The following is a 15,840-nucleotide window of genomic DNA, read 5'->3' as shown; positions in this document are numbered from 1 at the left end:
GCTGAGTTGGAAGGGACCCATCAAGATCATCAAGTCCAACTCCTGGCCCTGCACAGGACACAGGACACCCCAAGAATCACTGTGTGCCTGAAATTCCATATTGCCTTGAGCAGGACTATATATGTTTGAATGTATGACCCATGTGTGTGAGTGTATATATATATATATATATATATATATATATATATATATCCATCCATGTATATCTAAGGCCTATATACATGGATTACATCTATTTATTGCTCCAAAATTATTTGGTTGCAAGATTACATCTTTCTTCAATTCCGAATGCTGTGTGGTTCTGCAGTGCTTGGGGATGTGGTGTGAATGAATCTATCACTACTATTATTATACCAGTTTGGAACCATAGGATGACATATTTGGACTATTTTAATAGCCCATACATTTGGCAGCTATTTAACAGAAAAGAGAAGGTCGTAGTTCCATATCCAGAGAACTTATTCTAATTGTAGCTGATAAGCAAAAAATCAGAGAAACAGAACAGCTCAGCTTATTTTTCAAAAATAATGTGGTAGCAACTGTTACTACTTTGCTTTGTTTGTAATACAAAAGGAAACCTTGTTTAAATATATGTAACAAGTGCTGAGGTGAGAATTGTAATAACATCTAAAGATCAGGAGTCACGTCAAAGTTAAAACTCGGAAAATAACAGAAAACATGTTTCAAATTAAATGATGCTTGCAAAAGATACGCTAAGTGGCTCAATACTCCAGGCAGAGTATTAAACAGGGCTTGGAACGTGTGGAAAAGAAGGCTAGGATCGTAAAGAAAGAACTCTAGGCTGATTTAGTGAAGTCACAGCAGATTTAAGGATGTGGATGGGGGAACCACATGTGCAGGTAATTTTGGTTTACAGGTGTGTTGAAAGGAGGAGGCATGTGGCATGCTTGGAGTCCAGGAAAACAAAGAATTTTTAGCATTGCTTAAACAGGGAGATTTTCAAATACTATATAAAAGAAACAAAGAACTCGACTAGTTTTCTCTGACGTGTCACTACAATGTTGGCATGCCCATGGGAAATGAAGCTTCTGTAGTACTGGATTTACACGCATTTCCCGTAGTTTTAGAAACATTAGCCAACACACTACAAAGGAAAATTTTAACTTCATTCCAGTGCTAACAGCAAAGTCCATATCACAATCAAGATCATCTCACAGTTCTGAGAGATATTATTTCCTCAGATTTCTTTTAAGCGGGAAGGGCCAGCTTTGATGTGCCACCACCACGTCAACAGAGGGCAAGAGCCAAGGCCAGGTGGAATTTGAACCGTGTCGGGGCAGAGAATCGCTTCCTTGACTAAGGCCTGGATCTTCCTGGTGTCCCTTTAAACGATCCCACTGGGTAGACGCGAGGGCAGGAATGGCAAGAGGGAAAAGAAGGATTAAGAAATCAGTTTGCCCCATCCCTAAATCTAAATCATAGAGCAATGGAATCATAGAACGCTTTGGGCTGTGAGGGATCTTAAAGACCATCCAGTTCAACCCCCGCTGCTCTGGGCAGGGGCACTTTCCACCAGATCAAGCCGCTCAGAGCCGCGCCAACCTGGCCTTGAATCACCTCTCCGTGGGTCCTACGAGCCCCCTGCCCCGCTCAGGGCTCCAGCCACGGCCCCTGGGCTTTACCCCACACGCCGCTCACACAGCCCTCACCCCCGTTCCTCAAGGCACACCGGGACTTGTAGTCCTCGCTGGCGGGGATTGACCTTTCCCTCCGGCCGCTGCGGAGGGAGGCGAACTACAGCTCCCAGCACGTCCCGCGCACCGCCCCGCGCCAGCGCCGTGCTCCGCGAGCCCCGCCCCGCCTGGCCGCCGGCTCCGGGGCGGCGGGAGGAGGAGCAGCAGCGGGGCCGCCGCGGCCGCCGGCCCGGCCCGGGTCCCGTCGGCTCCCCCCGGCCGCGCCATGTGGCAGAGCATCGGGCTGACCCTGCTGGTGATCGTGGCCACGCTGGCCTGCGTGCTGCTCTTCATGCTGTGCGGTGAGTGCCGGGGCGCGGGGCGGCGGCTGCTGGCCCGGCTGCGGCGGGCGGTGCCGGTGCCCCCCGCCCGCCCTCGCAGCGCCGCGCCGGGCTCGCAATCTGTGGTGGTTCCTCTTGGCTCGGATTGACTGGGGGAAGGAAAAGGGCACCGTGCCCCGGCCTGTGGGGGAGCGTGTGTGGTGTGCAGCGCCCTCTTCTCTTTGTTCCCGAGTCGCTTCCAGCCTTGAGAGGCTCCCAGAGCCTTACTTCGGTGTTTAATTCTCTGTTTCCTCTGGAAATTAGGGCTTTTTTAGTGATGGGGCTCGCTAAAAAAAAAGAGTCACCCTGTGCGGCGCCTGCATGCGTGGGTCTGAAATGCCAGTGAGTGCAGGAAGTAAACTTGGGACTGGCATCCCTCGGCTTCTGACATCTGTTTGCTGGAATTGGCTGAAGACAGCTCTTAGGAGGTTTTTTCTTACGTGGATCGAGAGGGGCTCAGGGAGGACCTCGTCGCCCTCCACAACCACCTGACACGAGGCTGTAGAGAGGTCCATCTGCGGTACATGCAGTGAGAGGCCCAGGGGAAATGGCCTTAAACTGAGACAGGGGAGATTCAGATTAGATATTAGAAAATATTTTTTCACTGTTAGGGTGGTCGGGGATTGGAACAGGCTCCCAAGGGAGGTGCTGGAGTCACCATCCATGGAGGTGTTCAAGAGGTGTCTGGATGTGGTGCTAGGAGACGGTTTAGTGATTTAGGGGTTATAGTGGCAATGCTAGGTGAATGGTTGGACTGGATGATCTTAAAGCTTCCAACCTCGATGATTCATCCAAGGCTTTTTTTTTTTTTTTTTTAATTAGTTAATTAATTTCTTTATTTTTAAATACACAGAGAGAAGGGTTATTTTGATGGGAGGGATGACTTGCAGGTCTGTTAGGAGTTTTTGGAAGGAATAAGCAGTGCAGTGTGTGACTGTTGTGGCCAATATGCAGAACTTGCAGCTCCCAAAACAAGCAAACAAAAACCACACCAGCAAATTTAAATGATGCCATAATATGTGATGAGAGGCTTGTGAGACTTACAACCAGTTATAAACCTACCTGGCACCTTGGTGACAGCTGTGTTTACAAGTGGTTTCTGAAAAACTGAGGGAGCAAAGTGAAGACTGATATTTAATAGTTTAAAAACTGCTAATCATTGTCAAAATGACAAAGCATGGTGGAAAGATTTTGCATTATCAAGGGACTGGATAGTAAAATGGGAAGTCCAGTATTAACATGTATGAAGTAAGGCATGTAGAAACTGTGAAATTTTTACACATGTAATTTGTATGGAGAAATAGAATGGAGTCAAACTGAGCTGCAAAGAAAAGATTAGCTAAAATAATTGCAAGCATTTCTCCAAAATATCTCTGTAATGCTTTGTAGCTAGCAAACAGGCAATCAAACTTTAGAAGCCTGAAATAGAAGAGATGTCATTATGCTGCTATAGGAATCATCCATGTGCATGTGTCTCACACAGTGTATTTTCTTGTTACAGTGCATTACCTCATTAAAAAAATGAAATCCTAGTCTCTTTTTAAAAAGATAGGGTTTCCATAGCAATTCTTTGTTGAGAGCTGTGAAATTATTTCTGCATGAAGAATCTCTAAACAGGTTAGATCTGTCAAGCCTGGAAAATAGGTGACTGGAGAAGGGGTGATGGCTATATCACTGAGCAGCAAATCAAAAGTGAAGTGGGAAGCATTGTGAGATGTCATCATTGCAGAGGAGTTGGAGTACGTGAAGTTAAATGGTCGAGCAACAGGCTGAAAACAAAAAATTGTCTTTTACACAATGGGGAAATAATTTGCAAGCTTATTAACAAGGAATATTTTGGATGCTGAAGCTTCTGTCACTTAAAGTTCCTGGAAGAAAGGTCAACATCTTGGTCATGATCTTGGGTGAGGAAATCTGTGAAGTGCTGATAACTGGAACTGCAAGGCCACACTTTGCTTGGTCTCGTGCTCTTTTCCTGCATGGCCTGTACTGTCTGTTGTTACAGACTAAACAGTGACCTGAGTAGACATTTATTCAAGTTTCTCTACCCTCACTAGGTGTTGACTGGCCACTTTTCAACATTTAGAAGATGCAGTATGGTAGTTGCTAGGGCTTTTATATCCAAGTATGAATACAAGATCCTTGTTTACTGTCTTGCCGAAAGTGTAATAGAATTTTGCAACCTGCTGTTCAAACTCAGAAACAAGCATCATTTTCCTCAGGCCCTTCTGCCTTTGTCCATATGACAAATAGAATTGGAATGCTAAGCATTAACTTTGGTTGATAACAATCATTTGCCTAGTGATTTCTTGGTTAAATAAAGCAGAAGTAATGAACAACTTTATTTTTAAGTGGCTTGTAAATACTTAGCTGTTTGGAGTTACATATTGGACGTTCATCTTGAATTCCATGAATACGTTGGTGTGAATCCTTCATTGTATTTTACTTTAATCAGTGTCAAACTTTATAAAATGATTGCTAAAAGTCACCTAGATTTCAGATGTACTGAACACAGGAAGCTGACACATTAACTGGGTTTTTTTTGGGGGAGATTTGAACTATTACCATGTTAGAAGTGAATAAGTGGGATTTGATAGTGATTTATAGTATTTGGAATTATTTTTCCATCACTCAGCATTTATTAATTAATTAATATTGGTTATACCATTTATACTTCTCTTGCCATGGGAAATATTCAAGGAAAACAGTGTCAAGACCACTAATGGGGAAGAAAAAAAAAATAAAGAGTACTTTGAACTTAATTGTTTATCTGTGCTAGTGACATGCAGTTTCCTTGGGAAGGCTGGAAAAAGTAGCAACCTCTAGATGAGAAGGTGGTGGAGAAAGTGCCTAGCTGCTGTGTGTGACAGGATATGAGCAAAAGCCAGCCAGTGAGATGTACAAATTAATGGACAAATCTGACATAGGAAGGGCTGTATATAATCTGGAGTAAGCCTGATCTGATGATGAGAATATTTTCCAGCCATCTGACAAGAGGTGTTGAAACAGCCTTGAGAGGAAGAGCCAAGAGTGTAAAGAGCCGGGACTTGGATTTTGAGTGACTCATAAAAGAACTCATGGTGTGATTGCCTGTAGAGAGTAATAAACTTAAATATCCAGGATCACGTGGATTTCTGGTGCCCATCCGCCTATAATGTGGTAACGGCTATCAAAACTTAAACAATGAGTAAAACGTTCACTTTACCCTTTTTTTTTTAAACACAAAAAGCAAAGTTCAGAGCACAAATTATCAGAAGATAATTTTGTCTGGTTCTTCAGCAATGTGAATTAGGCATTTATGTCTATAAATGTACTTTGAATAAATGGCCTGATTTCCTTTTCTTTAAAATATGTCAGAATGCTGGCAACTCCTACTTTCAGTGTTAATCTGAATTAGTTAAGAAGCACTGGAGGCTTGCAGCTAGCATTTGTAAACTGATCACATCTGACACAGAAACCACTGAGGTACTGTAAACACAGCAAATTTGCAGTTGCTCTTTTAAAAGTGGAGCCAAGACAACTTGCTCCCACTTTTTTCATTCCCACCTTTTCTGATTTTCTTTTTCTGGTGGTCTTATTGCTGTTTTTGTATATTCCATGTACCTCTGAGATGGGAGGAATTTGTGCATAGTCAAGGATATAGGATAAAATAAAATACCAGCCAAGGTGAACTCTAGTACTGCTTACCTCTGTGTATCTGTTCTATTTTCCCAGTGTAGCAATGCATGAAGCCAAGTGAAATTGCCAAAGTGCCTTCACTGGAACAGATGGAAGCATTCATCTCATTTGTCAAAAGAGGCTAATGAAATGCGGGTTGAGACATACAACCTTAAAATAAAAATCATGTAACTCTAAGTGCTGAAATGAATGTGTGGTTCACTTCAGAAGTATTAATTCAGTTGCAGATGGGAAAACATTTCAGCCCTAAATTCTGCCTGAATTCTTCCTTTTCTTTAATGCTTTGCTTAAACAGTTTTGTAACTATCTTCAGCGAGTGATTCTTGGGTAACACTTTAACAGATGAGGAAAGTCATGCTTGATTAGACCACTTATGAAGAGAAAATATCCTTGAATTTGAAGTTGAGTTTTGAAACAGTTGTAAATGGGAGATGAGAAGAGAGCAAGTTTCCTTTTGCTCAGTCAGCAAGCAGCAAGTGGTAGTGGTGCATTAAATGGGAGCAGGTTTATGGAGCTGTGCAGAGCCAAGCACCATGTCACCTGATGTCCTCTGTTATCCCGGTGTCAGAGTAGTGCTTCCTTCAGGCTGATCCTCCCCATAGCAAAGCTATCCACAAGGGCAGTATACTAGTGCTGCATTCTTTCAGAGATGTGGATGAAGTGACTTATGCATGGTTGCAGGAGTTAATCTAACAGAGCTCAGAGAAGAACCCTGTTCTCCCAAATCTCAGGTTAGCATCTCAAGATCTCAAGCTCCGTGCTCTTTTTTTTTTTTTTTTTTTTTTTTTTTTTTTTTTTTTTTTTTTTGGCAGCTGTAGCTGTTTAGGATTTTCTGAGATGGGCACTTCAGCATTTGAATGTAGGCAACATTCACCATGGTGATACCCCAGTTTTAAATTAGTACCCATGCTCTGGCATGATAGGATCCTATTTTCAAATCAGTAGAGACAAAGAAGTAAAATGATCTTGCAAGACTACACAGGAATTCCACAGCAGGGTCAGAACTGGAAGCCCAGTCTTCTCTGTGTTGTTCTTGCATTAACTGCATCATCACATCATCCTGCCTTTCTTGGTTTCATTTGTATTTCACGTAAGAAAGATCAAGTTGCTTTTACCCAGAACTCCATATTAACCCTGGGGTTTTTCTTTTGTTTGCTTTTCCTGACTCAAATGGAAGAGGCAAATCTGCTCCAATAAAGAAAACTCAGCTGTTGCATACAAGCCAATGAAAGCTGAATGAAGTAGATGGGCTTGAGACTTGTTATCCCTCACTTTTGGAGAGTAACTTTGTAGTTGGATCACTGTTTCTTTCTCCTTTACAAAGAACCAGGAACTGATGTGGAAAGTAACAGAAAAAGAAGTTTTCATGAAGTCTAGTCAAACCATAAAATCTGTTTAACATCTGAATTGCATGGATGTTACATACGTCCTCTATGAGTTAGTCAAAGGCTTTGACTCACAGCCCCATTTTCACAAACACATTGCACCGTGATTTATTAGAGGGGGGTTGACATGCTGATGGCACCGTACCAGATGTGTCTTTGCATGGCATCTGGCTGTGGCATTTTAAGTGAGGTGGTGGCACCCAGCTTTTAATGAGTACTAAACTCTGCAAGGCTGGGTGCTGCTGTTTTGCCTAGCTGCAAAACTCTGGTAGCTTAGATTTTGTAACACTGGATTCAGGTATGTGCTACATCAAGAGCTGGATCCCCTGCTTTGCACTGCGCTGATGTATGTTTGATCTGGCTTACTGCTTTGAGAGGCAACTTCTTTCACCAGTCAGTGTAGAAATATTATGTATTATAGTCTGCATGTCATCACTGATTGTTTACTGAAGGCGTGTTGTGGGTGTGCTGTTTGGCTTCCACAGGCTCAGTCAAGCTAAGGATGATTTTAAAAGGCAAATCAAATAGCTAAATAAAATAAAGCAAGCACTGAAATACTGATTCTAATAAAATGTTTTGTGTGTGGTGAGGCTAAACCAGTAGGACTTCTTTGAAAGCAGCTTACCGGAACAGAGTGGAAGTGTTAAGAGATGCAAACCAATGGTGTCACTTATGTGTCCCTTGTGTCATTTGTGTAATAAGAGCTGTACAACAAAAAACCCACAAAGCTAAGCTGAGCCACATACAGAAAAGAATGCCTTGAGATGCCCATTTTCCTTTTCTTGTGTGTGTATTTTAAATTCGTTTACAATTATTTTCTTTTTTTAAACACAGTTATGTAACTTCAGTATGGCACAGTGATGGGTGTTACCATTTTGCAATGTTCTTAAGAGAATGAGAAATTAATAGAAAATGCATTGTCTTCTGATTCAGAGACAATGTGAATCTGCCTCCAGGCTTTGTGTCTATGCATGTGGTTTTGTTTAATGATGTATTTAGCTGATATTGTTGCTGGAGAGATTTTTTCTTACCCAGAATAACTTGTCCTTTAGTAGTCTAGTTATTTCCAAGGTAATTCTTATTTATTTAGTGACAGGGATGCTCAGCTGAAGAGGCAAGTCCAAACTTGATTTGGACAAATGTGTTTGTTTTGGGCGTTTCTGTTTTTTTTAACCTTTCCACCCAAGCTGGCACAATAACTAGAGCAAGTGAAAGAAATCTTTCTACTTTAATTACTTTATACCTAAAGGTTTCTGGTACAGGCTAGGAGACCTTGTGAGGATTTTTATTCTGGTTTTCAAGCCTGGTTCCCCTCCCACTAATGCCTTTGGCTTAGCCTGTTGTAATTTTCTTTTCAACCTGCTGTATTGTGGTTTGTTTCACCTGCCTGTTGCCCCTGGTCTGTTTGTTTGGCTGCTAGAACAAGTCCCCTTGGCTGGTTATTTCACTGTCTTGTTTGTAGTCTGAAGCTAGAAAGCTCCAGAATCTGTTTATAGTGCTTGGCGTTTTGGATATTTAGACCATTCTGCTGTGCTCTCGAACTCAGACCAAACACTGAAAAGAAATTAGTGCTGTTTTTCTTGGGAGTGCAAATGAACTTCGTAAGTTGTTTAGTAATTTCCCCAACACACACCCATAGTAATTCTTGGTGTTAAGTAGCCTGTTTGCAGTGATAGAGGAAGTAGGTAGTTCACTTTTTTTAGCTTAAGTTAAAATACCTCCTCTAATGGATTATCTATTTACACCAAATATCCTCAAGTCATGCTTCTGTAAAGTGCCCTAAAACCCTTCTGGGAGTGCCCTGAATATTTTTGGCTCATCCTCCTCCATCTCCCCTTTCAATGGAAGCAACCTTCAAAGAGCTGCTACCTCAATTTTTACTTCTAGTTCTGAAAGAAAAGAGAAGCCAAACCCAACCATCTACCATCATTTTTTTTCTAGGTGCAAGGGAATGTAATGCATTTGCGGGACAGCAGGTTCATTTTAATCACGAGTCATTTAAGGGGTTAGGTATTCATGGGAAAGGAAATACTGTGTAGGCTCTAGGAATTAATTTAGATCATAAAAGATTGTCATATAGAAGCTTTTCTTCCATTTCCTCAGGAGCAGAGAAGTTACTGAAATTAAAAAACTGCAGGATGTGAAAAATATTCCAGGAAGGAGGAGGTGGATGGGATCTTGTTTTTGTCATAAGGAATGGATTGCCCGTATTGACTCTGATTACAGAACACGAAGAAATACAGAGGTGCTGTGGTTATCTAAGTGTTATTTATTTATTAGTTAGTTGGTAGTCTTTCTCCCCGCTTTCTATTATGTCCTGTTATCCATTCCCAGAAGTCAGCTTCTGCTGGAAGCTGTGTAATTGGGAGGACAGTTTTCCCTAGCTCTGTAAAATAGGGCTCTTAATATCTGAATAGGTCAGCAGTATAGGCTTAAATAGCTGGCAAGACCTTCTGAACAGAGAATGGGACTATTAAATATATAGCTCTGTGCAGGCCAGATGGGTGTTGGTGTTTCAAACAATGTTTGTATAGCATTTATTTTCAATGAGCTGTTTACATTTTGCTCCACTTAACTGTATTTCACAGAGAAGTTGTATTCCTGTTCAGTGGATTCTATTAAAATGAAGATTTGGGCTTAGGTTTAGATGTATTTATATCTGCTTTTTCAAGTTTTTTGCCTACCTATTACAGAAACACTTAGACAAGACAGAGGAGGAGGAGGAGGAGGTGGATCTTAAGTATTTTTTAAGATAGATTCTAGAAATGTGGCCATCTCAGCTCTTTACTTGCATAATTTTGGAACCTAGAGTATTTTAGCGGTGGAGCAGAACATAGATTTATCGCAGAATGTTAATTTTACTTTAGTGGGATTTGGGCATGGTGAGAGATCTCATTGAATTTGGGGGATGTGGTTTTTTAGTGAACATAACGAAGACCTTGTCCATTTCAGAATAGGATTTTCTATAAAATATTATATTAATTTGAGGATCTGAGCAAGTGTGCTTAATAGTGGTTATGTAATGCGACTTTTAAAATGTGATTTCCAGAATGGAGTGTTTGCTGGGTGAGGGGAGAAATTTTTGTGCCTTCACAGTGCCTGTATAATGAATCCTGAGTCCTTGTTTGAGATATAACCACAAGACTTCTTTTTTCCTGACAATTAAGACCTTTATCTGTGTGATGGTGATGGTGATTACCCACCTACTTGCTGTGGCAGTTCAGTTTGGAATGTGTAGGGCTTTTCCTGGAGCTTAAATGTTGCTTTTGGATGAGGGCGAACTTTACAAAGTTGAATTGGTTTTTATAGGACTGTGAAAAGGAGTGGATGTGCTGTGGAGGCCTGTTGGGGTTGGCAAATAGAGGATGGGAGCTGATCAAAATTTTTTTCCCTTTTGTGATGCACTTTGCCGGCGAGCTGAATATCAATTTTTATGAAGTAACTAAGCAGTATCTTTTTTCTTTCTCCTTCAGGATGGTATGTGGTCTGGCAGTTGTTCCTGTCTAAATTCAAATTCCTGAGAGAATTGATAGGTGATACGGGGTCCCAGCAGGGAGACAACGAGCCTTCAGAAACTGAAACTGAACAGGAAACTCCGCCCTCGCCTCAGAGAGGGAGACAGAAATCGGCTCGGCAGCGAAGGGTGCCTACGGAAGACACGACTTAAAGTACTCCATCGAACTTCTGAGTAAACTGTGAATGGTTAACACCTCTGCACTGTGTCCTTCAGTGGTGTGACCTTACTGAGAAACTGACCTAAGAGGTACCATTATCTCTGTGGACCTTTACTTCTGAGCTACCAATGGATGATGCTACTGTGGTAGAGGTTCAAGGAGGGCTTCAGCAGCAAGTCACAGAATACTGGAAGAAGGGGGGGCTGGAGAGAAATCTCCATCACAAAAATGCTGAGCTCCTGTATCTCCCGTCTCAGCACGCAGGTGAAGAACAGGTCCTGGACCATAGGCTTAGCCTTTGCATTAGTCTGAACATAGTAAATATTTCAGACTTGAAATAGTTTATAAATTATTTTTTTTGACAGCACTGTAACTACATATAATGAAATTGAGTTTTATTTCCTTAGCTGTATATGAATATATATATTTTTTCAACGTTGAGAAAGCACATGAACTAAAAAATCAGTTGAAAGAATATCCTGCTTTAGAACGTATTCTAAAGTGAGATTTTAGTTAAGTTCTTGTATATATAAAAAGTATAAATGAAATATGAAAAATCCTATTAGGTGCACATGATTTGGAGGTTTTTATTATCTCCTCTTTTTTAAAAAAGAAGGAGATGCAAAGAAAGCAATTGGATGGCAAGACCTGTTTTCTTGGTTTTGGTGTATAAGAAGGATTATAGTTTAAACAGTCCTGCTACGCTTCTGAATGTTTTTCCTGAACCTTTTACTCCAAGTCCAGCCTGTGCTGAAGATGGGAAGGTGCCTGGGTTATGCACTGCTCACTGTTTAGTATTCTGAAGTGTCATCTTTGGTATTTGGATAATGAGCCCTTCTCTTAGCTCTCCTTGTACACCTTTACATCAGGTATTTGGTATCTAACATGACTTCTTTTCCTAGAAGCAGTTAAGGCTCTCTTAGCAGTTTGGGACACTCTGACAGTGTTCCAGCGGGGAATTTGATACCTCATGTTTGCTGGAGGACTTACAGATTTTTACCAGTAATCAGCAGTTACTCCTGTTTTCTCTGAGGATGAATTCTACAGCTATTTTGACATTGCACTTCAGAATGAAGTGCTCCACTTCTGTTTATCTAGCAACTCTGAAGATTGATGCATGAGATTTTGGAAAGATGAGGAGCATGCATGTAACCACCTCGGTGTGTATGAGAGAGAACTACCAACAGGTCTCATCTTGAACAGCTTCAGTTTTCTCTCAAAGTTTGGATATGTGGCAGTGTTTGGATCATTGTTCCATGTATAAAAACTTAATCAGGACTTTAAAATCAGTCTTGTATTTTTAGCTGTTAAGAAGTTTAAACCTGTGGCTTCCAAATTGTTATTTGGTTCAGTTACATGGCTGAAAGCAGCAGCATTTAGGTTTTTCATCAAGTAGGCCTACATCTGGGAAAAAAGCACTCTGTTAGTGCCTTTATGTTTTAATTTGTCAGTTTTGGATAGTGATCAAAATCCAATGAAGGGCATTCACTTCTTAAAATAATTTAGATGTTTCAGTATTAAATACGTAAGATAGATCAGCCCTGACTTTTCCTTTGGGGTCTAAAAGACTGTTTCATTTGCTAGCATGTATATGTTCAGCATAAGATTACATTTTGAAGCATGATTAGGCAGTGCTATGCACATATCCTGTAAACACATGTTGAAATACTGATTGTCTCCTCTTCTGTCTTGTGTGCGGGCAAGGGATGTCTAACGATGGTTGATTGTTTTTTCTTTTTTTTTCTTTAACTAGTAAACTTCCCATTTATTCAAACTGAGCAGAAACAATCAGATTCGATTCCCTGCTGCTTTCAGTTTGCCTCACGTAACTTAATGTCACAATTTTCTTGTGTGCTTATGTCTTGTCACATGGTGAGACTTCCAGTCTAGCAGTGCTAATCAAATACTGGGACATTTTTCTTAAGAAATTAGCACCTTGGTCTTAAGCTTTGTTAATACAGGCTTGCAAATAAACTTGTTCTGTACTGACATAGGATATTGACACTCCACTGCACTTCACTTTACCTAGGCTTTAGTGCTCAGAAGGCAGCAAAAGGCTGCTGCTTATAGTGTCGCTAGTTAAGAAACAGTAACTTAGTCCCTGCTTGTAGGACCTGTGAAGAAATGTGAAGTTATGGCAATATACATGGCTAGGTCAGGGTAGCTCTGAGGGTGCAACAATCAAGACTCTGGAGCAAGATAATGAAGGAGAAATCCATGTGGGTTTGAATGCAGACTGATCGAATATGCAATAAGATGGACGCGGAACCTCTGGGTAGCTCATCTGCTCTAGCAAACAATTTCCTTCTCCCTTCCGTGCTGTCTGTAAGTGTACGTTTCACCCCCCAAGTTATTTTCAGTCTCTTTCTTTTCCTAAACAGCTGAAGCTATTTTTTTAATGTTGTTGTGATGTAGCTGCCAATAATGCTGTCTCCCTAGTGTTTAGCTTTAATGATCTTACTAGTAGAAGGCCAAAGGCATATAATATAATAAAATGTGGCTTGGAAGAATTTTGAAATGCTAATGTCTTCTGTCAATGCTTAATTTTTCTTGAAGGAAACTGTAGTGAAGTCTTTGTATGGGGCACTTCATGTAAACGTGTAAGAGCGAAGCTGTGTGTGTGGGACATGTGCTTGTGATAAGACCTGGGTTGTGATTGCTGGCAGTCCAATATACTCATGTCTTCAGGTGTTGTTACCAATGTCCTTCTGAAACATTAGTGGTGGGTAAGCACTTAACTTTGAATTCACCCATCCAAGTCTGAAACCTTATGAAGGCAACTTGTTGGTCTTGTTTTGTTTAGTGAGATCTATTTTTAAAATGATTGCCTTATTGTTGCAGCCATTATCTTGAATGTATTTTGGGTTCTTATTTTAAATACAGTCATATCATCTTTGTTGCAGGGGCTGTGTAACTTTGAATAAGCAGTAATTTGCTGTGTTGTATGTGACAGTGTTGCAATTAGTGATCACATTGCTGCTTAATATCAGGTTTTACACTGAACTAGACCTGTGTATGTCCTTCTGTTTCATTTGGAAATGACCAGTGTAAAGAATGTGTTCAGTGTGGTCATTTGCTTCTTCAGTGTCACAAAACTGTACCTAAAGCTTCTGTGGTTGTCTGTTTTCATCATTACTGTTCTGTTAACTGACTGCACAGATGAAAAAATAAAATAACCAGTCTTGATATGAATATTTGACCTGAATGATTTTCTGATTATATTTTTGAGTGGGCTTTTGTCTGTAGAATTAGACTGCTTGTTTGAGTGTGAAACACTACAAAAGAGGACTTGTCAAAAAAAGTCACATTCTAGCTGGTGTAATACCTGCAGATGATTTCATTGTAAAGGGCAGCTTTGTGTATATCTTTTAGAGTAGTTGTTAGTAAAGATGTTTTTTTCTGCCTTATACCTTGAAAGTTGTCATTTCATTTTAGCAAGTAAAAAACCCAAACCAAACAACAAACCCCCTAAAAATCAAGCCACCTCCCCGCTCTGCTTTTTTTGATCTTTCTAAGAGTGGTTGTAGACTCTAGTTTTTCTAAAATAAGTGTCTCGAATTGAACACATAACCTACTGTTTGTGGTTTACCTGCCTCTGCTGGCTTGTTTTGTGCCACTGCCACCATGACTCATCCCAAATGCTGGCAGTGTACTTGAACTGAAAAGGGTAAGAAGACGTGGGATCTGTGGCCTGAGCGGTACTTGCCTGTGAATCTTTCTCCCTGGTCTGGGTGTGCTGAACAATTCAGGCAGCTGACTTCTGTCCACGCTCTATTAAAACAACCAACCTTCTATGCAGGTAACAGTAAGGTTTCAAAATGAGAAGTTACATATAACCTGTGTCTTCCTCGGAACACTACAAAGGAGAATACCTTGCTCTATGTCACATCAATTTCCTCTCCTTTAAATACACTAGGGTATTTAAACATCTTTTTTGGGGAGTCTAAAGCCTTCTAGCAGCAAATTTGTTTTTTCACAAGTTAACACAGGCTGTAGCTCAAAGCAAGTTTTGCTACAACTGTGTGCTAAGTTGAACCACTGGGGCTGTGTCAACACTGAATTTTTATTAAATCTTTAACTTCTTTGCACAGTGCCCTGCTCCTTCCTACTTAAGGACTTAATCAGGAGCCTTCTGTCTTTGTGAGAACTTCTTGCTTATTTTGGGTTAATTGTAGTTACTGTGGCAAATGAGTCTTTCGATGCCAGATGATCAGCTGTTGGTCTTTAATGTGTTTAAAAATGTTAGGCAACTTCCTTGCCATAGTGGAATGTATCAAAATCTATCCCTGCCCACCACTTATTTCCAACATCAGTGGTCTCAGTTATTAGAAATATAAAGAGTTGCTCCCCTCAGGTTCTGGAAAGACCCTGCTTTGAGAAGATCCTCAGGAGAAGCAGGAGATGCTGCCTGGTGACCTGGGTGGTTGCAAGAGGGCTGAGCTTGGTGCAGGGTGCAGGTGTCTGCAAGGTGTAGGCAGAGGATGTGCTTAGCTTGGACATGCCAGGTCTGCAGCATCTCTGCAGTGATGGTAATCCCCTAAAGCCCTCTCATGTTGGTGGCTGGGTAGCACCACATCTGCTGTGACTTCTGATCCTGGCACAACTTGATTTTTGATATTCCAAGAAAAGAACCAGTCTGATCAACCCCTGGTGTCAGTGGGTTGGGGACACATTGGCAAACACGAGCCAGCATGAGTACTACAGCCACGTGGGGAAATGTTCATCTTTCATTCAGGCCAGCAGAGAGGCCACGCCAAGGCAGGGAGCTGTGAATTTCACTGTGTGGCTCTGATTTGCAGGTCTTTTACTGAATTTCTTTGTTAGCTTCTTTATTTTCCAAAATCATAGAATCACAGAATGGTTTGGGCTGGAAGGGACCCTAAAGACCATCTAGTTCCAACCCTCCCTGACAGGGGCAGGGACACCTCCACAAGACAGGGTTGCTCAAAGCACCATCCAAACCAACATTTTCAAGGATGGGGCACTGACAGCTTCTCTGGGCAAAATCACAAAGTTCATTTAACAATTGTGGCACTGAAGTACTAGCAGTGACACTACTGCAGCCTTAGTTTTACATTTTCCAAAAGAT

The 15,840-nt window shown here is 41.2% G+C and overlaps 1 protein-coding gene across 1 annotated transcript; it reads left to right on the top strand.

Moving 5' to 3' along the window:
• Positions 1-1,813: 1,813 nt before the first annotated feature.
• SMIM13 (small integral membrane protein 13) lies at positions 1,814-13,943 on the top strand. The gene is made up of 2 exons (XM_038129123.1): positions 1,814-1,996; positions 10,551-13,943. The coding sequence occupies exons 1-2, from the start codon at positions 1,921-1,923 to the stop codon at positions 10,742-10,744; spliced, it is 270 nt and encodes an 89-aa protein (XP_037985051.1). The 5' UTR covers positions 1,814-1,920; the 3' UTR covers positions 10,745-13,943.
• The last annotated feature ends 1,897 nt before the right edge of the window (positions 13,944-15,840 follow it).

The sequence above is a fragment of the Motacilla alba genome, chromosome 2 (genome assembly GCF_015832195.1).
Source record: "Motacilla alba alba isolate MOTALB_02 chromosome 2, Motacilla_alba_V1.0_pri, whole genome shotgun sequence".
Classification (NCBI taxonomy): domain Eukaryota; kingdom Metazoa; phylum Chordata; class Aves; order Passeriformes; family Motacillidae; genus Motacilla; species Motacilla alba.
The sequence above is the reverse complement of the archived record's forward strand: the minus strand, read 5'-3'. Positions and strand labels throughout refer to the sequence as shown.

What these genes read in the sequence shown, in the direction of transcription:
- SMIM13 (XM_038129123.1), top strand. Translation starts at nt 1,921, where the DNA reads ATGTGGCAGAGCATCGGGCTGACCCTGCTGGTGATCGTGGCCACGCTG. An exon ending in GCTGCTCTTCATGCTGTGCG is followed by an intron (nt 1,997 to 10,550) that starts GTGAGTGCCGGG and finishes TTTCTCCTTCAG; the next exon opens with GATGGTATGTGGTCTGGCAG.